Source organism: Budorcas taxicolor, chromosome 10 (assembly GCF_023091745.1).
Source record: "Budorcas taxicolor isolate Tak-1 chromosome 10, Takin1.1, whole genome shotgun sequence".
NCBI lineage: Eukaryota > Metazoa > Chordata > Mammalia > Artiodactyla > Bovidae > Budorcas > Budorcas taxicolor.
In genome coordinates this window covers 41,314,823-41,341,438 of record NC_068919.1, presented here as the reverse complement: position 1 = coordinate 41,341,438, position 26,616 = coordinate 41,314,823, and the positions used below count along the sequence as shown (strand labels likewise).

At 39.4% G+C, this 26,616-nt stretch overlaps 1 protein-coding gene across 2 annotated transcripts; it reads right to left on the bottom strand.

The window, feature by feature from the left end:
- Nucleotides 1–23,815: 23,815 nt before the first annotated feature.
- Nucleotides 23,816–25,870, bottom strand: ARF6 (ADP ribosylation factor 6). Of its 2 annotated transcripts, none has more exons than XM_052646511.1 (2): nucleotides 25,642–25,870; nucleotides 23,816–25,269 (listed from the first exon to the last, which is right to left on the bottom strand). In XM_052646511.1, the coding sequence occupies exon 2, from the start codon at nucleotides 24,792–24,794 to the stop codon at nucleotides 24,267–24,269; it is 528 nt and encodes a 175-aa protein (XP_052502471.1). In that variant the 5' UTR covers nucleotides 24,795–25,269; nucleotides 25,642–25,870; the 3' UTR covers nucleotides 23,816–24,266. The 2 variants fall into 2 exon arrangements, with proteins under 2 accessions (XP_052502471.1, XP_052502470.1); XM_052646510.1 differs by lacking the exon at nucleotides 25,642–25,870 and adding an exon at nucleotides 25,370–25,474.
- Between the last annotated feature and the right edge of the window lie 746 nt (nucleotides 25,871–26,616).

Below are 26,616 nucleotides of genomic sequence, written 5' to 3'. Positions count from 1 at the left end.
AGATGGGAATACCAGACCACCTGACCTGCCTCTTGAGAAATCTGTATGCAGGTCAGGAAGCAACAGTTAGAACTGGACATGGAACAGACTCATTTCAAATAGGAAAAGGAGTACGTCAAGGCTGTATATTTTCATCCTGCTTATTTAACTTCTATGCAGAGTACATCATGAGAAACGCTGGACTGGAAGAAACACAAGCTGGAATCAAGATTGCCGGGACAAATATCAATAACCTCAGATATGCAGATGACACCACCCTTATGGCAGAAAGTGAAGAGGAACTAAAAAGCCTCTTGATGAAAGTGAAAGTGGAGAGTGAAAAAGTTGGCCTAAAGCTCAACATTCAGAAAACAAAGATCATGGCATCCGGTCCCATCACTTCATGGGAAATAGATGGGGAAACAGTGGAAACAGTGTCAGACTTTATTTTTTGGGGGCTCCAAATCACTGCAGATGGTGACTGCAGCCATGAAATTAAAAGACACTTACTCCTTGGAAGGGAAGTTATGACCAACCTAGATAGCATATTCAAAAGCAGAGACATTACTTTGCCAGCAAAGGTCCATCTAGTCAAGGCTATGGTTTTTCCTGTGGTCATGTATGGATGTGAGAGTTGGACTGTGAAGAAGGCTGAGTGCCGAAGAATTGATGCTTTTGAACTGTGGTGTTGGAGAAGATTCTTGAGAGTCCCTTGGACTGCAAGGAGATCCAACCAGTCCATTTTGAAGGAGATCAGCCCTGGGATTTCTTTGGAAGAAATGATGCTAAAGCTGAAACTCAGTACTTTGGCCACCTCATGCGAAGAGTTGACTCATTGGAAAAGACTCTGATGCTGGGAGGGATTGGGGGCAGGAGGAGAAGGGGCCGACAGAGGATGAGATGGCTGGATGGCATCACTGACTCAATGGCCGTGAGTCTGAGTGAACTCCAGGAGTTGGTGATGGACAGGGAGGCCTGGCGTGCTGCGATTCATGGGGTCACAAAGAGTCGGACACGACTGAGTGACTGAACTGAACTGAACTGAGGTTCCATTAGTTTATTTTTGCTCTTAATTCTTTTGCTTTAGGAAACTGACCCAAGAAAATATTGCTATGATTTATGTCAAGGAGTGTTCCATCAATGTTCTCTTCTGGGAGTTTTATGGGTTTGTGTCTTACATTTAAGTCTTTGAACCATTTTGAGTTTATCTTTATATATGGTATGAGGGAATGTAGTGTGTTGTATTCATATTTTTCCTGCTCTGCTTTCCATGCTGGCACCTAAAAGTAACACTTGGCAGAACCACAGCTGCGTTCCAGCCATAGGACAGAAATTCATAACTACGGATGACAGACTGGCAAGATGAGAAAGAGCTTGGATCTATGATAACATACCTTTATCTTCATATTACCTATGAATTTCCTACTGTGGTGGCCAGCATCCCAACTGGCCCCCAGTGACCCTTAACTCTTGGCCTTTACAGCTTTGAGTAGTACCCTTCCACAAGGAATTAGGGCTGGCCTGTGTGATTAACAAAATAGAACAGAGTGATGTTGTGTGACTTCTGATGCTGGATCATAAAAGGCATCACAGCTTCTGCTTTGCTCTCTTGGATTGCTCACTGTGGGGAAAGCTAGCAGCCATCCTTTAAAGACGTTCAGGGAGCTTTCTGGAGAGGCACATGTAGGGAGAAAACGCTTCCTGCCAACAGTCAGCACCAATTTACCAATCATGAAAGTGAGCCACTTTGGAACTATATCCTCCAGCCCCAGTCAAGCCTTCAGATGACTACAGCCATGAGAGTTAGCAGCAATCTGATCAAAGACCTTAAAACAGATTTACCCAGCCAAGTGACTCTTGAATTCTTGAACTATAGAAATCATGAGCAAGAATAAATTATTGTTATTGCTTAATCCATGAAACTTTAGGGATTATTTGTTTTGCAGAATTAAGTAACAGACACATCAGAATTCTTGTTATATAAGAGGAGTTTCAGCTCAGATGGTAAAGAATCTGCCTGCAATGCAGGAGATACAATTGTTATTTGGGTAACTTTTTATCATTGGAACGACTGATGCTGAAGCTGAAACTCCATTACTTTGGCCACCTGATGTGAAGAACCAACTCATTGGAAAAGACCCTAATGGTGGGAAAGATTGAAGGCGGGAGGAGAAGGGGACAGAGGATGAGATGGTTGGATGACATAACCGACACAATGGACCTGAGTTTGAGTAGGCTCCTGGAGTTGGTGATGGACAGGGAAGCTTGTGCTGCAGTCCACGGGGTCGCAAAGAGGTGGACACGACTGAACTGAACTGAAACAGTTCTAAGTGATAAACTACTCCTGGAAATTTCATGTATGTGAATCCATCCTAAAAACTGTATTCAAAGTGATATCAAACCCAAAATGAGGTTTAATTTCAGTATCAGTATGAAGAATAAGATGGGAAAAATGAACCACATTTCAAGAAACCTAAACTCTAGCCCCAACTCTGTCATTATTAACCTATGACATTGGGCAAATCTACGGGAGATCCTTTTCTTCATTTGAATGATGAGGAAACTGGACTAGATGATTTCTGCAGCTCCTTTTAACTCCTAATTTCTGACTCTGAGCTTTGAGTTCAATGGTTCAAAGAATTTGAAAAAGAATAAATACATGTATATGTATAACTAAATCACTTTGCTGTACATCTGAAACTAACACAACATTGTTAACCCTCCAATATAAAATTTTAAAAAAAAATTTAAGGTTCATTGGTACTGTTTTCAGGGCTCTGATAACCTTTAAAGAGAAAATTTTACCTATTAAGTTAGTGTAGTAATAGTAAATATTGAGGAAAATGCAAGGTTATTGGCATTAACATACTATTGTTGGTGACAGAAATTGGTTTAATCCTCTTAGAAAGAAATTTGGTATTATGTTGGTGGGTTTCTTTTAAGCCAATGTTCTAACAGAAAAAAAAAATGATAGTGTCATTTAAAAACTGGAACATATAGTACCCTTACAAATAATGTTTAAGAGTTTATACTGATAATGTAGAGAAATATATTTTCATACTAAGAAAAAGTTTAAAAAGAATAGAGATATCTCTTAATAGTCTTCTTTGGGCGGTGAAACTAGAGATTACTTTCCTCTCCATCTCCCACTGTTTTTATATTTTTCAAACTTTTCATCCATGGCTCATTTTTATAATTTTAAAGCCTGAATGAGAGACTAGAGAAGGTAAAATTCAAAGAGGAAAATGCAAAAGAATGAAAAAAATTCAAGAGGGTGACTTTGGGTTCATTAAATAAGCCAAGATCTACTGTGGGTAGCTTGGTAGTTAATCAAGAGCAGATGTTGGCAGTAAGATAGGCCAGTCAAAGAAGAAGCAGTTTGATGAGGCTATGACTTGGAAAATTGGATTAGGAAATAATCGAACACATATGGCACAAAACCAAGAGGAATAGAGGAACAGGAATATGGCAAATCCCAGGAGTCAAGGCCAATAGGAAGTGAAAAATGAAACAGAACAAAATATACAGACATAGCAATCACCTAATAACAGGTGGACTGAGAAGACTAAAGTTAACATTCTGTGCAGGTATTGCTGTAGAATGCCTATTTTTAAAGATTTTTTAGTGTGAACCATTTTTAAATTCTTTATTGAATTTGTTACAATGTTGCTCCTTCTTCTCTCTCTTTTTTTTGAGGCGGGGGGGGGGGGGGGTGGGGGAAGATTTTTGGCCGCAAAGCATGTGAGATCTTCGCTCCATGACCAAGGATCAAACCCACACTCCCCTTATTGGAAGACAAAGTCTTAACTACTAGACCACCAGGGAAGTCCCATGTAGTATGTGTATTTAAGTTAAGCAACAGACCACAACATCACATATACAAAAAGCAAGGATTTTTTTTTGCAACATACAGTGGAGTATGAGCGCTAGGTTATAAATAGTTTGGAATTAATATTTAGCACAGTTGTTGTTAGTTTTTCCTATAAATTTTTATATAATAATATCAGTTTTGCAGCTGTTGCGCTTAAGAAGAGATTGAACATTTTGTTTGGTACTTGCTTTCACTTTCTGGGCACTGAGATTAATCAGGAGATCAATAGCGAACATGGGCAGTAACATCCCCAGAAAGTATGTATGATCTCAAAGTGTAACAAAGGGACTGTATCAACTTAGTGAGGGCCTAGGAAGGAACTTATCTCTGCGACTTTTAGATTCAGACTTTTCCCCCTCTGTATGTCTCCCCTCTGAATTAAAACTAAAACCTATAGGTTGAGTATCTTTAAGAAAATAGGGCAGTACTTACAAGAGTTGTTTTGAAACTACAAATCAAAGCAACAGAGAAAAGTTCTCCCTTTGATATTGAGACTAGATGTAATCTGGAGACAGAGCAAAGCCAAAGCAAATATTGTTAGCTTAACACACAAGCGTACTTCCTCACATGCAGTGCAGTGCTCTACAACATGATGAATGTACGGTTCTTGCTTCATCTCACTGATTGATCCTCCATCCATTCTTTTTCCTCCCCCATCCTCTAATTATAAGCCTTCCCTTTGGATTTGTCCTTGGATCCCCAACCTAACCTTTCTCCTGGGGACAGCTCATTCACATCCATGGTAATGCATGAAAACTTACTGAGCACCAACTATGGACTAGGCACTATGCTATACATCAGAACACAGCAAGAACACATTGTCCATGAGCCAGAGAAAAACACTTGAGTAACAACAGTATAATGTGGTAAGTAGTACTGAGTGAAAGTCACTCAAGCATGTCTGACTCTTTATGACCCCTTAGAATTCTCCAGGCCAGAATACTGGAGTGGGTAGCCTATCCCCTCTCCAGGGGATCTTCCCAACCCAGGAATCAAACCGGGGTTTCCTGCATTGCAGGCGGATTTTTTACTACCAACTGAGCTAACAGGGAAACCCATAATGCGGTAAGTGCCCTACTAAATGTTCATGCGAATCATAGGAGGAAAAAAAAAAAAGAATGTGACTGACATCTGAGAAGTGTTCACAGAAGGAGATATTGCTAAAGGACGACCAAAATGTTCAAAGATGGATATGAACATTTCAAGCTAAGGAGACAGTGCAAAGACACTGCATAACATGCTTAAGGACAAGTTTGATGTGGAAGAACTTAGAGGAGTTCAAGGGGGTAGAAGGAAGTGAGGCCGGAGATAAAGTGAGTGCTGTGGAGAGTTCTTCTAAGCACTGGTAATAAGTTGCAACTTTATTCTTTATGTATTGAAAGCCATTAAAAGCATTAAGCAAGAAGGAGACAAGATCATCTTTGTATTTTAAAATGATCCTTTTGGTAGCAATCTAGATGCTTCTTTGCTAAGACTCAAGCAAGTACAAAGTATTTCAATAATCCAGGTGAGAAATAATGGGAGCCTAAACTAAGAGAGGGGCGGTGGGAGATGAAGAGGAAGGACAGATTCAAGAGCACTGATCAGATCTGTAAGCAACAGAATGCAGGTGGGTAAAGAGAGGGATCAATAAAAGGCAAGTTTTTAATATAGTTAGCTAGTTTGATGTGATATCACTAAATGAGACAAAGAATATGAGGCAAGTATGATAGAGATAAGGCAAAGGATAAAATGAAAATACATATTTTGACATGGTGAATTGAGTCCACTGGGATATCTGCGGGCAGATATCCTGGGAACAGTTGAATACAAGAATGCAGAACTTAGAAATGATATGGGGAGTCAAAGCCACTGGCAAGTGACAGCTTCAGTGCTGAAAAGACATCCAGGAAAAATAGGATGAAAAGTATCTAATTGTCTAGACAGTCGCATTTTTCTCTGATACTCTACTGTTAGAAAATCTGTGTCCTCTGTCTTTGTTCATTACCAGACTTTTCCATTTGGACATCCTACCATCACCACAAACATGAATGAATCTAAAATGGTTGAATATCGGAATTATGTATATTTCCACCTTAGTAATTAGCGTTTCACAACTGGATTACTGCAGCAGTTTCCAGGCTTCCTTATCATGCAGCTCACTACTTTACAATTTATATTGCCAGATATTTCTTACCCTTCCCTCACATATCATTTCCCTGCTGAAAATCCTTTATCGGCGTCCTGTTAATCACTGCAGCCCAGCCGAGCCCCACATTCAGTCTCTCACTTCTCAGCACTGTTCTTCTTACAGGACTAGGCTCCTCAAGTACCCCAGTGTTCACCGCACCTTGGTTCGTGCTGTACCCCTATTTCCTCCTCTCAGCTTAACCAAATCCCATTGAACATTTCAAGCAGTATTTCTCATCTTTTTGACCATTTCCCTTCAACAAAGCTAACTCAAAACCTGCTTCATCCTTGTCCGCTTCCACTAGAGAGGCTGGAAAAGTTCAGTGCTTGTTTTCTGAGCCTTCCTTGCAACTAGGAGAAACCAGGTGACACGGTTCTAGCCAATGGTGCTGCTGCCTTCTCCTCCCTGCCTTGAAAATGAGCACAGGTACCCGGAACTGCAGCAACCATCATGGGCTAATAAACAAACGAGGCAGGCTGTTTAGTCTTACAGCCTGGGAAAACACAAATTACAAGGTCCTTGAGTCCATTCCTTATGTCACACCAGGCCACAATTGCCTACCTCTGGCCTTAAATTAGGTGAGAAAATAAGCACTCACTTGTTTAGGCTACAATTGACTGTCTTTGTTTTTTGCTGCAGAAAAAAATCCCAAATTGATATACATGGCATACTTCCATTATTTATTTTCAAACAATAAGATACCCTTAATAGCTAATATTAATAAATTCATATGAGTGTTTTTATGTGCAAAAATTCACTTGACAGTTCAACACATATCTAATAAACTGTCAGCTAAGATATGTAGACACTCATATCTTCCACCAGTTACAGCTTTGTGCAGAAACTATTCTTGCTGAAGTTCAGAGAGGCTAGGAGAAGCAATAATTAAAACGCTTATATTAGTTAAAGGGAGAATTTCAGTTCTTCAATTGCAATATGTTTAAGTTATTCTGTAAGTATTTAGTTCTCCTTTACTGCAACTAAAAAGAGAGTTCTAAATTACTGAATTATATATATATATTTACATTTTGCTTTCCCACTGAAAAGAGATGGATGACCCCAAACAGAAGAGCACTGAAGTATCTTTATGTCCTGATGTGGACAAAGGGTCTTTCCATGCTCTGGTAGGCATCCTCTAAGGAGGCCCTCAGTGTTCCCCACCTTATGGTATTTACAGCCCTGTTTAACCTGCTCACATAGAATGGGGCTTGGATTTAGGGGCCAGGTCATATGGTAACTCTATGTTTACCATTTTGAGGAACTGCCAAACTCACACCACAGTGGCTACAGCATTTGACATGCCAGATAAACTACTTTTTTATCTCTAGAGCAAAGGGCAAATTATTTAACCTGAGTTTCCCATCATTTATAAAATGGGATAATTCCAAAAGTAAAGACTAACCTTTACTTAGCACTTACATGTACCTGTACTGTGCTATGTAATTTCTAAGATTTTACTAATCTAGTCCCCTGTGTAGGGTTGTCAGATAAAATAGAGGATACTCCAGGAAATTCAGATAAAAAATAAATTTTTTTTTTTTTGTATGATTCTGTCCTCTGCAATTTTGCCCAAGGTCTCATAGTAGTATGTGCTATTATGTGCCAGGGTGGGAATCTAGGCAGTCTAACTCTGGAACAACTGCTGTTTATTTCCCGTAACTTCAAGCAGTTCTTGCAAGGTGGATTAAGTACATTTAAAAACTTGGTACCCACAACAGTAAATTTCCAGTAAATGTTAGTTCTCTTCCAGGCTTCTTCCTTTGCTGGCCTTCTTTGCTGACAACTCCCAAGCCTTTGTGTGCCCATAGCACTTTGTTTATACTCTTTTGTAGTGTGTGTGTGTGTGTGTGTGTGTGTGTGTGTGAGTGTGTGTGTTAGTTGCTCAGTTGCATCTAACTCTTTGAAATCCCATGGACTGTAGCCCACCAGGCTCCTCTGTGCATGGAATTCTCCAGGCAAGAATACTGGAGTGGGTAGCCATGCCCTCCTCCAGGGGATCTTCCAGACCCAGGGATCAAACCCAGATCTCCCACATTGCAGGTTGATTCTTTACCGTCAGAGCCACCAGGGAAGTCTCTTTCACAGTAATAGACTACAGAGAGGTTGTCATTGCTCAATGGTCATAATTTCTGAACTGAGACGTCAATGAAAAATTATTTAAATATCAGTTTACTATAGTAGGTTATGGTAAGGATACCAGCATCCTCAGGGAAAACTTTAAGAAATAAACACTTATTTTATAAATGCAGAACAAAAAAGTGAAATTCTCTGTTCTCTCTAACTTGGCACCTCACTTCTGATTTTGTTCTTTAAAAGTAAGTCTTCAATTTAATCAGGGATCAAGAATATCAAATTTGATGAAATACTAAGCACATTAATCTAATCATATTCCTGTATTTTGAATGTCAATTGTTTAAATATATTAACAGCAATTTTTTATTTCTCAAACACGTTAACCTCTAGAATTCACCCCAGAAGATTTGCAGAGATTTTTTAAAAAAGTAGTTCTTTAGCTTTCTGCAGTAATGAATGTGCCTTTAATCAATCATTCAACACAAAAGAAGTCAGACTTTTTTTCCCTCTCATCTCAGTGATGTATAGAAAAACCACATCCCTATGAGGAAGTGCTCTACACTTGTTCACTCTCTGGAATTTTTTCTGTTTATATTTGTAACTCAGTATATATTCATTCTTAGAAAATGTAATATGGTACAGAAGAGGAAACACTGGTATATATCCATTGTGATCCTGCAATAACGAAAAAAATGTCTGTATATAAAGCTGGTTCCAATGTCATAGCAGTCATTTTGGTTACTGTGTTTCCTGCACCAACTGCTGTCTTTTTCCAGCTGAAAATTATGTTGGCTGAGAGCCATGCCACAGAACCTCCACCCTGAGGAGTGACTCAGATAATTAGACAAAAGCATGTAAACCTCTCCAGGATTTTTTCAGACTTCTCTCTTGACATTCCTTTCTCTTAGGCATAGAATTGGTGACTACACATTTTGTGTAGTTGAAGGGAAAAAACTACCACCATTCATAAATCTACAATGCCTGTTCTCAATCATCATCTTTAAAAATGTATTAATACAACAAATAGTTGCCTCTGCAGTATCTTGAGAAAGTCTTTGTTCACTGAATGTTTTTTATGTACAATATAATTTTTCAAACTTACTATGGGTAATTTCAAACATTCAGTTGAATACCCATGTACACATTCACTCAACCTCAACAGTTAGCAACTCATAGTCCATATAGTTTCACCTGTAAGTTCAGTTCAGTTGCTCTGTCGTGTCTGACTCTTTGCGACCCCACGAACCGCAGCACGCCAGGCCTCCCTGCCCATCACCAACTCCCGGAGTCCACCCAAACCCATGTCCGTTGAGTCAGTGATGCCATCCAACCATCTCATCCTCTGTTGTCCCCTTCTCCTCCTGTCCTCAATCTTTCCCAGCATCAGGGTTTTCAAATGAGTCAGCTCCTTGCATCAGGTTGCCAAAATATTGTAAACCCCTCCTTATTCCCAGATTATTTTAAGACAAATCCAAGAAACGTAATTTCATCATTAAGTACTTCAAGGCTAGCATAAGTCTTGAATTTTATTTCTGCTTTCATTTTTTTATTATTATTAAGTTAGAGGGAAGAAAGAAAATAGAACTAACATCTACTGAGTGCCTCCCATGCCAGACGTTATGCAAGAGATTTCTCCTAAATTACCACTTTTAACGATAAAACCCTGCTGGGTGAACATTACCAGTCCCATGTTTAGAAAAGGAAGCAAAGAGAGAAATTTTACAATGTCACTTAACCATTGAGTAGCAGGGCTTGGGTTCAAACCTAGGTCTGACTCAAAACTTTATGCTGTTTCCCCAAACTGACCCTGTCAGGCAGGGTCCTAAAATGCCGGTGGAAAGGTAGGAGTTGTCTTAGACAACCTTTTGGAGGAGGGGGCACCTCTTCCATCTTCAGCCCTCCCTCTGTGCTATGAATGATATCCCAAAATCATGCGCAGGATGTTTCCAGAGTCTAATTCTTTACTCTAGTATTTCTAACACTTATGCAGAAGTCACAGTTTCCTCAGTCACTATTTTGATGCTCAGGAAAGCGACATGGACTCTGATGTGCACCAATAGGCGACATACTTCAGGGTTTATTAGGAAGGGATGTGCAGTAAGAAAAAAACACAAACAACAACAACAAAGAAAAAACCCCTACAGCCTAGAAATCTCCATACGTGTAGAAAAATAAATATTAACATGTCTAAGCACATGGAAACAAAAACCCTGTCAACAATATAGAAGGAAGATTAGTTATCCAGGATATAATTTGGAAATTTTTCCATACTAGTCTAAAATCTATGCTCCAAAAAAAAATAAATTTTTTAATTAATAAAACCTATACTCCAATGAGATTTCCAACAAATAATAAGAGTACCTGTTAGCATTTATTTAAAATATTTTCTCCAAGATGTCTCTATTACATTATTACACTAAGCAAAGAAAGAAAAAAAAAAGAATCAATATGTGATATTTTGTTGTATAACTTGTTTGTCTCAATGACAAAAAGAAAATAAGATTCCTCAAATAAGTTTCTAAATACTAGGTTCTTGTGTGAAATGCATTCACTATCTTAAATCAAGTATTATCTATGAATTGGAGAGAATAAAAAATATAAATCAGGGACTTCCTTGGTAGTCCGGTGGCTAAGACTCTGTGCTCCCAATGTTGGAGGCCTAGGTTCGTTTCCTGGTCAGGGAACTAGATCCCAGAGGCCACAACTAAAGATCCCAAGTGTGGCAACTAAGACCCAGCTCAACTAAACAAATAAATACATGTTAAAAAAAAAAAAAAAATATATATATATATATATATCAATCTTATAAAAAGAATTCAAATCATAGATAGGCAATCAACCACAAAAGGCTAAGAATTTTTCATATACCAGTACTACTGCTTACTTTGCAATACTTACCTATCTTTATCCTCAAACTTGATAATTACAGTTCAGATTTTTTAAATTTCAAAAATAAGCCATAATACAATGTGTTCATTTCAGATATAGATTTAAGGTTCCTAAGGAACAATTCATGGTCTAGGAAAAAGCTCGAGTGTATCAAATGAAAATACAATGTGTCAATAGCTACCAGCGTCCCGGGTTTGTCCTGTTACGTCTACAAAAGAGTCCTTAGGTATTAACCTCAAAAATCTTGCTTTAAAAGTAGTTTAAGCATCACTATTGGTTACCTTGAGCTAAATATAAATACAAAGATACTGACTGACTTAACACTTTACTACCAGATCACTATGTATTTTTTTTAGTTTGAAGTATTAACTACTATTTTTGATACCAGTGAATGTGTTGGAAAAATGAATGAATCCCAAATACTAATATTAAAAGAGTTGTTTTTTAAATTTACTTATAGCATAAAAGAAGATTTTTTAAAATAATTCAACATTAAGCTCTCAAAGTCAAAGCCTCAGAAAAAGGAAAGTTATGGTTCATAGCCACTGACTCATTTCCTTAGATGATTCAACCTCCTGGCTTTAACAGTGCCTTGCCCTCCCCTCCCCTCCCCCTTCCACTTTTAATTCAGTACTGGGGGAAATAAACCTCTACCACTAAACAGCTAGCTTTCCTGTGCTAGCACATCACAATCTTTTAAGTAAATGAAGTCTCTCTACAAGCTTTTATATACTTTTGATATTAAAGTCCTATTATATAATTAACAGTGGCTCAAACACACTATGTGGATTTTTCCAAAAGTTATTGAAAAAATGCAGAGGTGTTTTTTCCACCTCTTAAATATGTCACTGGCACAAAGATGATTTCATTAAAATGTGCATCCTTCTGCTACCCTACCCTGCACAAACCTTTGAAAATAAGCCTGGGCTTCATCTCACTTCTCCATGTATTTTTTAAATATTTATATACCTCAAATGTTGTGTTCCTGATGAATAACATGTTCGTGAGCTTAGCTCATACAAAGTAGAGACCCACAAAGACAGATGAAGAGAATTAACACAAATACACCAAAGGCACGTCTACACATACCCAGAACTCCTGGCCAAATTCACAACAGAACCCAATACATCTGGCTCCTCCTCCCCGAGTAAGGCAAGACTAGCCAGCCACACAGAGTTCAGAAACCATGTGTACTGATGCTGCTCCTGAAAAACAACAAACCATCCCCTAATCAGAGGCATATAGAGGTATATAGTTCAAACCAAGTTGAAAGAAAAAGTGAAAGTCACTGTCACTCAGTCCAACTCTTTGGGACCCAGGATTTTCCAGACCAGGATACTGGAGTGGACAGCCTATCCCTTCTCCAGGGGATCTTTCTGACCCAGGAATCAAACCCAGGTCTCCCACATTGCAGGCGGATTCTTTATTAGCTGAGCCACAAGGGAAGCCCAAGAATACTGAAGTGGGTAACCTATCCCTTTTCCAGGGGCTCTTCCTGACCCAGGAATTGAATGGGGGTCTCCTTCATTACAGGCAGATTCCAACTGAGCTATCAGGGAAAACAAGTTGGGGTCACCTTATTTAACATAAGGTAGGAGAGAAGAAGGCCTCTTCCTCCTCACCATCTATGGCACCCCTCCCACCCCACACCGCCCCCTTGTTTACCCCAAAGCTTTTCTTGTCAACCAGGCCCACAGGTGATAGTGGATATATAAAGAAGAATGTTTGGGAGTTATTTAAAATTGTCAACTTTTTCACTCTTTGGAGGGAAGTACCCTGCTCATACACTTCCAACAATCCCTGCCCTTCCAAAAGTTGTTTTGCCTCCAGGAGCATCCACAAGTCCCTGATAAGTTGGATTAATGATGGACAGATCTCCTGGATGACTGCCACCGTGTCTTACTGGATTCCATGTTGGAAAAAAATAAAACAGAAAATTATTGCCGTTTGTTAGAACCTTCCCCTTCTAAAGCCTATTGCTTTGAAGTCAATAAGACTTGAATGTGAATGTAGGCTTTCCCATTTAATAGCTGTGGTATAATGGGCAAATTACTTGAATTTTGTACAGTAAGTTTCTTACCTGTAAAATGAAAGATAACACCACTTATGTAGCTAGTCTGTTGTGAGGATAACATTTAAAGTCTGTTGCACACTGGCAGGCACACAATAACCACTCAATAATGTGTAATTCAATAAAATTATTTAGTACTATACTCCACTTTTTCATCCCGTAGGATTTTTTCCTCTAACTCTTAAATCATTGCAGAAGATATACCATGAAATTCAGAACTGATTCTGACAGGCAGTATTGTCAATTTGCAAATCTTTTTTTTTTTTTTAATAATTTTATTTATTTATTTTGGCTGTGCTGGGTCTTCATTGCTGCTCAGGGTTTTCTCTAGTTGCAGGGAGCAGGGGCTTCTCACTGCAGCGGCTTCTCTTGTGTTGGTGCACAGGCTCTAGGGCACATGAGCTTCAGTAGCTGTGGCGCACCGGCTTAGTTGCTCCATAGCATGGGGGATCTTCCCAGACTAGGGATCGAACCTGTGTTTCCTGCATTGACAGGCAGATTCTTTATCACTGAGTCACCAGGGAATCCTGCACATCTTAAGCTTCCTAATAAATTGGTAACTGTATTTTAGTTATTGGGATTAGGTCAATCATTATGCCTACAAATTAGAAACTCTTTTAAATTTCACTCCATGGCCATATAATTGCCAAATACAAATAAATTTTGCACCTAGTCTCAGCTACATCACTAATTGCTTTGATTTCCTGGACAAGTCAGAGCCACCATGGCTTACTTTTCCATCACATTTGTAATTACAGTGGGGCTGGAACTACTCGGGCATGGTCACTGCATTTCCAAGAAGAGAGCTCCAACTAAGCTAAAAAATAAAAGTATCTTACAGGAGTTAAGGTTTTCCCTGATAGCTCAGTTGGTAAAAAATCTGCCTTCAATGCAGGAGACCCTGGTTCAATTCCTGGGTCAGGAAGATCCCCTGGAGAAGGGATAGGCTATCCACTCCAGTATTCTGGCCTGGAGAATTCCATGGACTGTATAGTCCATGGGGTCACTAAGAGTCAGACATGACTGATTGACTTTCACTTTCACAGGAATTAAGGTGAATGTTTTTCAAATGATTTCTTTTTTCAATTTTCCTTTCCCTCTAGGAAACAGGTGGTAGGGAGCACATGTTCTCCATTCCCCACTCCACCGTTAATAATCAAGACCTGCTGCTGCTGCTGCTGCGGCTGCTAAGTCGGTTCAGTCATGTCTGACTCTGTGCGACCCCATAGATGGCAGCCCACCAGGCTCCCCCGTCCCTGGGAGTCTTGGCAAGAGCACTGGAGTGGGTTGCCATTTCCTTCTCCAATGCATGAAAGTGAAAGTGAAGTTGCTCGGTCGTGTCCGACTCAGCAACCCCATGGACTGCAGCCCACCAGGCTCCTCTGTCCAAACTAGTTTCTGACCACTTCACTCAAATTTATCTAAGGAAGATCTCAATGACTTTTAATGTCAATTCTAAAGAAGTCATTCTAAACTTGAACATTCTTGATCTCCCTGTAGGATATGATGTCATTGATATTCTGACCCATGTCTTCTAAGTCTTCTCTGTTAACACCCTCTTCTAACCATCCCTTAAACATTGGTGGTCCCCAGGGAGGTGTTCTAGTCTCTGCCCTTTATTCTTCTTACTCCAAGGAAATCTCACTAGCATCTTTGGTTTGAAAAATCACCTACAAGCTAATTCTTAAACTTCTATCTGTAATCTAGATGTCTCATAACCCAGCTGGATGTAGACTGGACATCTCCATGTAAATGTCCATACCATAGGCACCTAAAACTTGCTGTCAAATCTGGGTATGTCATCTCCTTCCTCCCCTTAAACTTGTTCTTTTCCAGCTATACTTTTACAAAAATAAAACTTTAATTAGCAGCCACTTATGCAAAATTTCCCTCTTCTTCCTCTCATTTGGTTGACCCAAACTCATTTATTCTGTCTCTAAAATAGGGTTTCCCAAACTACAGTCCTCGGGACCCTTGTCTGTTTGTTGTGTGTGGGTGTGTGTTTTTTTTAATATTGGGGTGTGGGATCAAATGAGTTTGGGAAATGCTGGATTAAGGCAGGACTTCTAAGACTCTTCAATATACTGCTAAAGAGTCTTGTGAATCCCAAATGCAGATACAATCTGAAGTGTTTCCCAAATTATTTGGAAGCCTTTTTTTCCAAGGATTATCTTCTGTGATCAGTGGACCAGAGAACATACTTTACAAAATACCATTCAAGGATTTCTCAGATGGATCCTCTCCTCTACACCATCATAGCCACTGCTTCAACTAGGAAATTCTATCTCATCTAGTCTATACAGTAGATTCCCGGCCTAGGAGCTTTATTCATCTTTTATACAGTATTTCGTGAGCTCCCTACAGTGTAAATTTTAGGCAGTTTCGTGCTTAAAAATCTCACAGCTTTTTCCTAGTACCCAAATTATAGAATCCAAAGCTCCTCAAAAAACCAAAGGCACTTCATGATCCAGCCCCTCATCATCTTTTAATCTTTGTCTCACACCAGTCCACGCTATGCTCAAGGCCTAACAAACCATAAATTCCAGAGTGGTGGTAACACTTTTTTGGGTTTTGCACATAACTGTTCTGCCTAAAATGTCAACCAGCTTTTGCTTATCTGAATAATTGCTATTTGTCCTTTAAAACTCACCTCAGATAGTCCTCTTCTGAAGCCTCCCATTCCCTAGTCAGAGGAAGGTGCCTCACTGGTGTGCAGTCAATGAGTCATCTACCATAACACATCTTTGTAATTAACTGTGTATATTTATTTTCAACTGAACTGTGACCTTCTTGAAGATTAAAGACATTTATTTATTCCAGCTACGGAGCCTAGCGCAGTGCCTGGAACCTAGTAGATGAATGCTTGGTTAATAAATGCATCAATATATACATTATCTTTTAGCTCTTTCAATATTATTTCTTTCTGAAAACTCATTTAAATGTATAAAGTATGGGTTTTATCCTTGGAACTTTAGTTTGGGACCTAGAAAGATATTTGCCAACTTCAATTAAGGGCCAGATAATAAAGGCCTTGTGAGCCATATGGTCTCTGCCCTAACTATTCAACTCTGCTGTCACTGTGCAAAAGCAGCCATAGACTGTACACAAATAAATGACCATGATCATGTTCCAATAAAACTTTATTTAACAAAAGCAGGCAGTGGGCCAGATTTGACTTGTGGATGTTGGTTGTCAATCCCTGGCTGAGAGAGCTTATCATATCTCAATGATCCTTAACTGGTACCCTCTAATGAAGTTACTGAAATTATAAGCATGGGATCAGGAAGAAATAACTACACTCTAAAAATGAACTGTTCAGTACAGCAACCACTAACCACATGAGGTCATTGAGTACAGGAATGTGGCTAGTCCTAAATGAGATGTGCTTTAAGTATACAGTATTGCATACTCTTGGATTTAGAGGATTTTTTTTTTTTTTTTGGATTTTGAGGATTTTGTGTGAACACAAGTGAAATTATCTTAGTAACAGTTATTTTACACTAGTGACATTGAAATAATATATTTGATATATTTGAGTTAAACATATTGCTAAAATTGATTTCACTGTTTATTTTTACTTTTTAAAATGTGACAACTAAAATATTTTAAATCATATACGTGGCTTGCAATATATTATATTGGACAGCACTGCTCTGAGAGAAAAGTTACAAGAGTATGCCTAACAGATTCAACCTCTTTTCATTCAAATTATAAATGAGACACTCTACCTGATTATCAAACTGTTTCTATTCAAAGCTGCTGTGTATCTGGCTTTCTATCAATGATGCTATCATTATCTTTTACAAAAAGATTAAGGATCATAATCTAATTCCTTCTCCCTCCACATTAACATAGGAGTAAAGTGGCAGATAAATATAGGTCAGCCAGTTAAATTGGAGTTTCAGATAAACAACAATTTTTAGTATATAATTTTAGCATATGGTTTGGGATTATTTGTACTGAAAATTAATGTTTGTGTTAAATTGAAATTTAACTCGGTGTCCTATATTTTTATTTGCTAAATCTGGCACTCCTAGTCAGACAAGTCTTTTCTTTATCTCCCAAATACTATACATAGATTACTACCCTTGCTTACCTATTTTAACTGAGATAATCAATTCACTTACAACAGTGCTTAGCACACAATAAGCTTGAAGTAAGTACTGATCTTGTTATTCCTCTGACTTTGTGGGTCTGGTACAGAATATAATCTCTCTCCTAAATCTAGTATTTGATAAAGTATTTCATTACTTACTTTGAACATTTCATATGTGTCTTATCTAGCCTTAAATTTCCACCTCATATAGAAATTACTGAGAAATAAAATAGGATTGTTAAATAAGGCATTTTGCAACTTTTTATCAACGTTTATTCTTAAGTTCCAGCTTAAATTCCTAAGTATATGAATAAAGCGCCCTTGATAACCCTGGACTCTAGGCTCTTGCTGTCAGGAGGATACAGTGTTCAATAAACCTCACTTACAAAATGTGAGGTTACAAAAAGCAAGAAATTCATGTATTAATACCTGAAATGTCCATAGTTATAAATTTATCAAGTAAAGACAATATAAATTGTACACTCTGAATTTTCTAAAACTTTCTTAAATCAGGAGTCTATGTATAAATAATCATACAATAATCAGCTCATTGAAAATGTTTACCTATTTTTCACAATGATCTGTAAAATTCACAATCCAGCAAGTAGTCACATGTTATTTTTATAGAAAAAAATTTTTTCTCAGTTGGAGTTTAATACAATACTATGTTTGCCACTATACAGAAGACTCAAATTATATAGGGACTGAAAATCTGTTGATGACCAAATAAAATTACAGGATATTCCTCAGAATAAGCTTTCTGTAACCACACACAAAATTTTAGGTATATTATTAACCAGTGGTTCACCTCAGTTATATTCTCAGGACAGTATAGACTACCTGAGTCCAAAGTCTGTCTCTGCTACTTATTAACATATGCTATCTAGTTGGTGACAGACAGGGAGGCCTGGCATGGTGCAGTCCATGGGGTCACAAAGAGTCGGACACCACTGAGAGACTGAACTGAACTGATCTAATCCTCAGTTTTCTCAGCTATAAAACGGGAGCCCTTTCTGCCAAGGCGTTGTGAGGATTAAGAAGATATGCCTGAAATGCTTAGAACAATGCCTGGCACATGGCAAACATTCGAAAAACGCTAACTCTTATTATTCTTAGAATGTTTTCCAATTTGATTTCTTTGTGCCCCTGTAGCTCCAACTTAGGACTTATTCACAAAACTAATTTTTAGAAATAAAAAGATCTGGAGGAGAGAAAACACTTTGCTGTATTAGAACAAACTTCAAAAGTCCTGATCCTTGCTTCTATAACTCCTTTAACAAATTTGGCTTTTGCCCTTACATCCTATGACTTTCTGAGGCCAGTCTATTCAGATGTAATGGGAAACAGCTTTCATGCTTATGACTAGCCAGTTTCACATAGACCCTTCTATGAACAAGAATTATTTTTATTTTTTAAAGCTCACTTGTAAATATCCTCCATAAAACTTACTTCCATAACTCCTAAATCATTTTAGGTTCTAAGATAGTTAGGAATTCCCACATCCTACTATGTATATAGTATAGAACAATTTTTCTATGCAAGTAATAATTCACATGTAAATTATTTTTCCTAATTTATATTGATTAGAGGAATAGTGTTGTGGTCCGTGAATAGTACAATAAGAAACCAAATACCATGCATTATATTATATTCCAAGTCCAAATAAAACACTTCCTCTTACAAAGTTTCATAATTAAAAATACTGGATTCAGGACTTGATTAAAATAATACCAACTGAATAAAAGCCACAGTTCAATGATGTTATCAAACTATCCCAAACTAATCCAGGTTACCTGGAGGAAAGGCACTTTGAGGAAGGGTATGAAAAACATGCTTAACTTTGATATCCAAAGACCAGTGAAACGACCATAAAAATAAGAGAAATATTTTTAATGAAATGATTCATGAAATTTTTAAAAATGTGAAAACTGATACTGTAAAACTATGGATTTCACACACTTCATCCAGCAAGAAAAAAGCCCAGGTTAGACTACTCAAATACAAGTCTCAAAGATCACTACTTGTTCAACTGTGGTAAATTACGTGTGCCACTGTTTCCTAAAGTTTTGATTAGACTCATTTAACAATGGTCTTTTGAGGGATTGCTCTATATTTTGGTAATGCTTTTAAAATTGGGCTTTAGGGAATTCCTCGGTGGTTCAGTGATTAGGACTCCATGTTTTCACTGCCAAGGGCATTTTCAGTCCCTAGTTGGGGAACCAAGATTCCACAAGCCTCCAAGTGCAGTCAAACCCCACCCCGGCCCGCCACCCCGTGCCGAAAAACAGGGCTTTAAATCTGGGGTCAACAAACATTCTCAATCAAGGGCCAGATAAGTAAATATTGCAGGCTTTTCAGGATACTATCACATATTCTCATTTGGTTTTTTTGATCAGTCTTTTAAGATCCTTTAAAATGTAAAAAAACATTCTTAGCTCTTAGCTTAGTCTCTATAAAAACAAGAGTAACTACATTTGCCCTTGGCCAGTTTCCCCACCCGTTTTACACTATACATATTATCTTTTTGTTACTATGTCAATTTCATTGATATTAATTTTTCTGCCTTCAAATCTTTGTTCAAAAGTCACCTTCTCAACGAGTACTTCTCTGGATACATGCCTACCGGTTCCCTATGTATATATACGTGTGTATATGTATATATACGTGTGTGTATATATATATATATATATATATATATATAAAACATACTATGTAATACATATCACCTAACATTTTTATCACTCCTACCTCCCAACACCAATATAAATTCCATAAAGGAGATTTTTGTCCACTGATATATTTTTTCTTCATTGTCCCTAGAACAGTGCCAGGCACATCAGTGGGCTCTCAGTAAGTAAACTTACACACTTAGAAAAACCATGGAGCAAATAACACAGTTGATCCTAGAACAACTTGGAGGTTAGGAGCGCCGACCATCTGTGCAATGGAAAATCCAAATCTTTGCATAATGTAGTTGCACAGTATCTGCTGATTCAACCAACTCCAGATTATGTAATACCGTAGTATTTACTATTGGAAAAAAAAATCCACGTATAAGTGGACCCACTCATATCCAAACAGTTCAAACCCATGTTATTCAGGGTCAACTGTATATCCAAATGAAGACAAGAGAAAAAGTATCCAAGAAGACTGACAAATACTTTTTTAAACATTGTTTCAGGCAGTCATAAAACATTTTAAAATTCAAAAGTATTTTCTTACTGCCAAAGAAAGTAAGGTTATTTCTAGACTAATTCCCTGGAAGTTTACCATTACTTTGGCTTATTTAACAAATTTCAATTGTTATTCCTAAACCCCTCTATTCCACCTCTTTGACCTCACCTCTATGTATTCCCAGCCCACTCAACTCACTTATCTAGTCTGGCAACTTTCAAGTTTAGCAAAGCAGGGAGGGAAAAGTTACTTTGCCTCTTTTATCACTCCATCTCCCAACATTCCCTTCTATAAATTTCATAGTATTGTAATCTTTCCTACTTTGTCTTTACCATTCAAAATAAAGCAAAAGAAGATTCCAGTGAATATTATATTCCAAACACATTATACTCAGTGATTATTTCTAATTGCTGTATGTGGTTTTACAATTCTTACCTCTAAGGAAAAATCTGCCTTACCACCACCCATATATATACTCGGCAAGGTAAAGAGGAAATAACTTTGGGAATTCAGTAAACTTCACCACCATTCAGATTACAGCTATAATATTCCTAAGCTCATATTAAAACATAAAAACTAAGATATAAAATATCCTCTACTACTATCTTTGATACTTGATAGCCATTAATAATATTAATATGGGAGTTAAATTATACGAGATCAAAGATATTCTAAACAAACTACTAAGTTAATAGTAGAAGACTACTCTTCTTTGCTAAGAAGGAATGCCCACAAAAAAAGATGTTTTTAAAAACCCTTTATACGTTATTTTTCATCTGTTTTATTTTCTAAAGGGCTACAATTCTGCCATGCTTATAAGACAAGCAGTCTTGGTTTTTAAAACACAAACTTTCTAAAATCCAAGTCAATTGTCAACGATTAAAACTATGCTGTAGGCTAATTCTGTAAGAGACACAATTCTGTTCTAAAAAAAAAGCAGCAGCATAATAAAAACTGCTATAGAACTTTCACTTTCTAAATTTTTCAACTGTTTTTGTGTCCTAAAAGTTATCATAAATTCAGATTAAATTTGGTGGAACTAAATCAGCACAAAATTTCCTTGACAGCCAGAATCACAAGAACCAAACTGAATTCTTTTTCTTCTTACAAAGGCTAGATGACTCCCAAATTAAGTCACTTTGTACCATACATCCCTGGAGAAAAACATGGCCCAACACACCACACGTCCCACTTAATCTAGTTCAAACGAGTAACATAACGTGAGAAACTGCACTGTGTAATTCCTTTATTTTCTGCATATTAGTGCTTTACCAACACTACAACCATAAAGAACACAATTCCAAGTACTGTACTTTTTAGTTTGGGGAGATCACAGTCTACAGACTCATTTACTTATATTAGACAAGATTAACCCATTCAACTTACTGCAGTTTTTAAATGCACATAAAATACAGAAATTGATGCAATTAAACAAAATCTTCAGGATCTTATTTCTTAAATTCTTAGATTGTAATTTTTTTCTGCGGGCTTAATTACCGGTCCCCATGATCACCAATGGTTATGGCTCAATTTAACTACACCAATTTATCAACCTTTCATATCCTTAAAGATAACATAAGTGAAAATTACAATTTCTTATCAAAAGGTTTAGGGTTTTCCAAATTTCAAATATTTGCTCCCCCTCCTCCCCCCACCTTAAGACATTTCAAATAAACTAAAAATAACCACATCTCACCTGCAACATTCCTTAGCAATCACTTGATGTATAAAATTTTAACTATGCCCCCAGTTATTTTAAGACACAAAAATGGCTGCCTACCAATCTGTCTTGTCACAAGTTAGAAATACTACATTTAAGAATTAACATGAGGGTTTCAAGTTTCCTCCAGTTTAGGCATTTATACCTTTGTGCTTGTCGCTTCAGGATGTTACTGTAATATTGATATTTGTATAACCCATGTTTATGTACCTTATATGTAATCATTTAAAACACTAGTAATTAAATGTATGATGGAGCTTTGGGAATTTTAAAAGCAATGAAAATGTTCTTAGATGTGTGTCAGCTTCATTTCCAGAGATACTTCTACTAAAGTGAAACTGAGAACTTGATACTTTAGTTGCATTTTGAATTCAAAAATCCCTCTGCACCATTAGGAGCCTACAACATAGCACCTTTTCTCATCTGCTTTAAGTAAAACGTTTGTCAAGAGTTTTACTTTGAAGAGTTAATTTTATAGCCTTGTATTTCTCATACATCTTTGGTAAAAGCTCCATTATACAATATGGCCAAAGCATGAAGGACCAATACTGTCCAATCATATACCGTGATATCCCGTTCAATTTTTGTTTTCAGACTCCCTCATGAACAAAACCCACTTCACCTTTTCCTGTAAACCGCGTTTGCAGTCTACATTTTTGAAATTCCCTAAGTTTTAATTCCTTGAGGATCTCTACAATTAATCCTTAAGGCTATACAAGAACCAGATGCTGCTACACTGTTCTATACCAAGCATTAACATTTGGTTCAAAGTTTTATCATAGTGGTCTCAATAATCTAGTTACTGGTCCTAACCAGCTAAGCAAGTAATCTTGTTAAGATCTGGGTATCACCAGCAAGCACATTGCTTACACTTGAAGAAAAACAAGTTTACATTCATTGTCATCTGTAGGTTCTTCTACATCTTACTTCCCCTTTGTCATTCCTCAAGTCTACACGTCATTCATTCATCACATTTCCTTCCTTAAAGGAGATAGTGTATTTTTGAACCAACAGGATATCTATTTGCATGAGTTAATCCAACAGAATACTTTTTATAAAACATCTTTTCCAGTGTTCTAATTAATGGATATGGATCACTCATTTACTAAAAAAAAAAAAAAAGACATCGTCAGGTTAATCAGTTGCTGTAATGTGGAAACAGGTTTTTTTCAACTAGGTAAAAGGTGCATATAATTTGAATTGTTAAATGATTAATGAACAAAATAACCATTCCAGTAATTTAAAATCTACTGGTCTTTAGATATTTGAAACATGGTAAAAGGATATATTCCAGTTTTGCCCAAAAGTCACTTAAAATATCTACAAATATTTCATCTGTGTATGTTATACACCATTATTGCTCCATTTTCTGGAAGAGTATGTTTTTAAAGTTAACAGAGGGAAAACACAGCAAAGTTGCTAACTTTGAAGTGAAAAAAAATCTGCGTCCTTGACAGGTTATATTTTCATAGTTTTATGCAATGTAAGTTAGCTTTGCAATGGGGAACTTGAGTTTTATCCTTACTCATGCATGATGTATGTTTCAGAACTTAATAGCTGAAATTTCAAAGAACTTCTTACATTACCTGTTTAACATACTGATGTGCAACTGGAACGTATTACAAGGATATTACTCATTATTTGCCACTGTGGGCTAAGTTTACTATACTGGTCTTAGATATAAAAGGTCACATTTGAATTTACTTAAAGTCAGAACTCATAAGAGGGGGGGAAAGGCCTTAAATATAAAAGACAAACAGCAGTTTGATTAAGCAATAATTTTCAGTTTACTAGATGAAACAGACTTGCAACATAGTCTGCATGAATGCAAAATAAGCCATCTACAGCAAGTGATAAGGAAACTGGGCAAAAAGGAAAAAAGCATACATTGGAAAAGAAGATTCTCTCGAGATAAAAAAATCAAACCATTATTATAAAGGAATTTACCAAGAACTGCTATATTTCCCCCATCCCATTTGCTGGAAGTCAACAAGAGCATGTAGCACTTTGTGTTCATGTCAAAAAGTCAGATCAGAGCATCCTAACGCAAAGCAAAAAAAGAAAGAAAATCCCTAACCCCCTCCCCCAAACCGCAGAACTGTAACTCCAGAGTTCAAATTCAAAAGAAGAGAAAGTGGCAATTGAAAGAGGTGATGGTGGCGATAATCCTATGAATGGGTTTTTGATTTCTCTCCTTTCCGGGGAATGGGTGGAGAATGCTCATTAGGATTTGTAGTTAGAGGTTAACCATGTGAGCCCCTCATAGAGTCCGTCCCCCGAGGTGGCACAGGAGGGCTGCACATACCAGTTCCTGTCCCGAATCCGGGTCAGGCCCAGTTTCTCCTGGATCTCGTGGGGTTTCATGGCATCGGGGAGGTCCTGCTTGTTGGCGAAGATGAGGATTATGGCGTCCCTCATCTCCCGGTCATTGATAATGCGGTGCAGCTCCTGGCGGGCCTCGTCGATGCGGTCGCGGTCGGCGCAGTCCACTACGAAGATCAGACCCTGGGTCCCGGTGTAGTAATGCCGCCAGAGCGGCCGGATCTTGTCCTGGCCGCCCACATCCCATACGTTGAACTTGACGTTTTTGTAAGTCACCGTCTCCACGTTGAAACCCACAGTGGGGATGGTGGTCACCGACTGGCCCAGCTTCAACTTGTACAGGATGGTTGTCTTGCCGGCCGCGTCCAGGCCCAACATGAGGATCCGCATTTCCTTGTTCCCGAAGATCTTAGATAGCACCTTCCCCATCGCGTCGGAAGAGCCGGGGCCGGGGGCATTCAGGTGTCCCGGGTCCCCTCCGCCAACAACGCCGCCGCAGCCGCGAAACAGAAACGGAGCCTCCCAGTCGCGAGGGCGCCCGTGCGGCCTGCGTGGGAGTCGCCTCCTCTGGGCAGAGGCCCGGGCCCGCCGCTCACTCGGGCATCACCCACCACACAACTTGATTCCTCCAGGCGCCGCGGCCGCCGGGGCGCTGAGTCTGCGCCGGGAGAGCCGCCGCCCTGCTGAGGCGCGGCCCGGCCCGGAACTGCCCTTCCCCCCGCAGGCGCCGCGCGAGCGCCGCCGCGGTTCCCGCTCCTCCGCCTTCTCCTGGAAGACTGCGGCCCTTCGGCCCGGTCCCCGGTCCGCGAGCACCGCGCTCACCACCGACCCAGGCCACCCGAGAGGCAGCGCGGCTCTGGCGCCCGGTCAGGTCATGGATCCTCGCGGGAACTCGGTGCGCTGCCTGCGGAGACACAGAGAGGGAAAAAGGAGTTACTGCGGAAGCCCCAGAGGAGAGCGGAGGCCGAGGGGGCCCGCCTCGTCAGCTCAGCCCAGGAGGTTACCTCCAGCCGCCGCCCCGCGCGCGGGCTCCCTCCGGCCTCCACAGCCTCCTCCCAGTTCTGCCGCTGCCGCCGCCGGAAAAGGCGCCGAGGAAACCGCCTCACTTCCCCTCCCGACTACGCAGGCGCAACAGAGGGAGTCCAACCGTTCGGGCAAGAGCGACCTCTGTAAGGAGAGCGGCCCGCGCGCCAAGCGTCGGGGCGCCACGCGCTGGGGGCGGGGCTACGGCGGCCCGGAGGTCTCTCAGGTGCGGCCAACCCGCACCCCCGCGAACCTGCGACTCTGACTAGCTCCCACGTGTCTGTCGCTCCTCTAGCGACTCCTTCCTCTATGCATTCCTTCTTCTGCGCTCTCACTTCCTCCACTCCCAACTCGATCCAGGGGAGCCGATCCTCTACGGAGCTCCAAGGGGTGGGGCTCACGGACCGCCCGCTCCCCCAACGAACGCCTTCCCGGTGCTCCTTCCAGGCCTGTTCGCAGACCCCGATGCCTGCCTGATGCTCCGCGAGGTCCCTCCAGCCTGCCGCAGCCTTCGGGAGCCCTCAGTCTCCCAGGGAAGCCGTAGCCACGGTTTTTACCTTTCCCCTGGCCCTCTTTGGCTTCCTTTTATCCCTCGTGTTCTGTGCGTTTCCTGAAAGACACGTGGGAGGCAAGTGGTTCGCGTGGAATCTGCCAGTCAGTGCGGCGCTTTTACTGGGCTTAGGTTTGTTCTCAAGCCCATCTTTGGGGCATTTGAGCCCAATCTCAACACATCTCGGCAGGACCAGTCCACGTTTTTGTTTTGTGTTTTTTTTAATTACAGTATTATCAACAGTTTCCATGCTTTTTCAACTTTTTAGGAGGTGATAAATTTTCATGTATAAATATTATCATCTTTTAGTGTAATTAATAATAACTTCTTACCCAGCCACTCATTTGGAGAAGGAAATGGCAACCCACTCCAGTGTTCTTGCCTGGAGGATCCCAGGGACGGGGGAGCCTGGTGGGCCGCCGTCTATGGGGTCGCACAGAGTCGGACACGACTGAAGCGACTTAGCAGCAGCAGCAGCAGCCACTCATTCTCAACTTTAAGAATTAGAAAGACTACTTCTGTTGCCTCGATTTGAACATTTAACCTTACAGAGTTATCTCATGTTTAAACTGAGTGTACTACTGACTTTGCTGTCCACAAACCCTATTTGAGGGTTAAGTAATAAGTATAATGTTTGCAGAAAACTTAAGGAAACCTTTTTGTGTCAGATGTTTATTG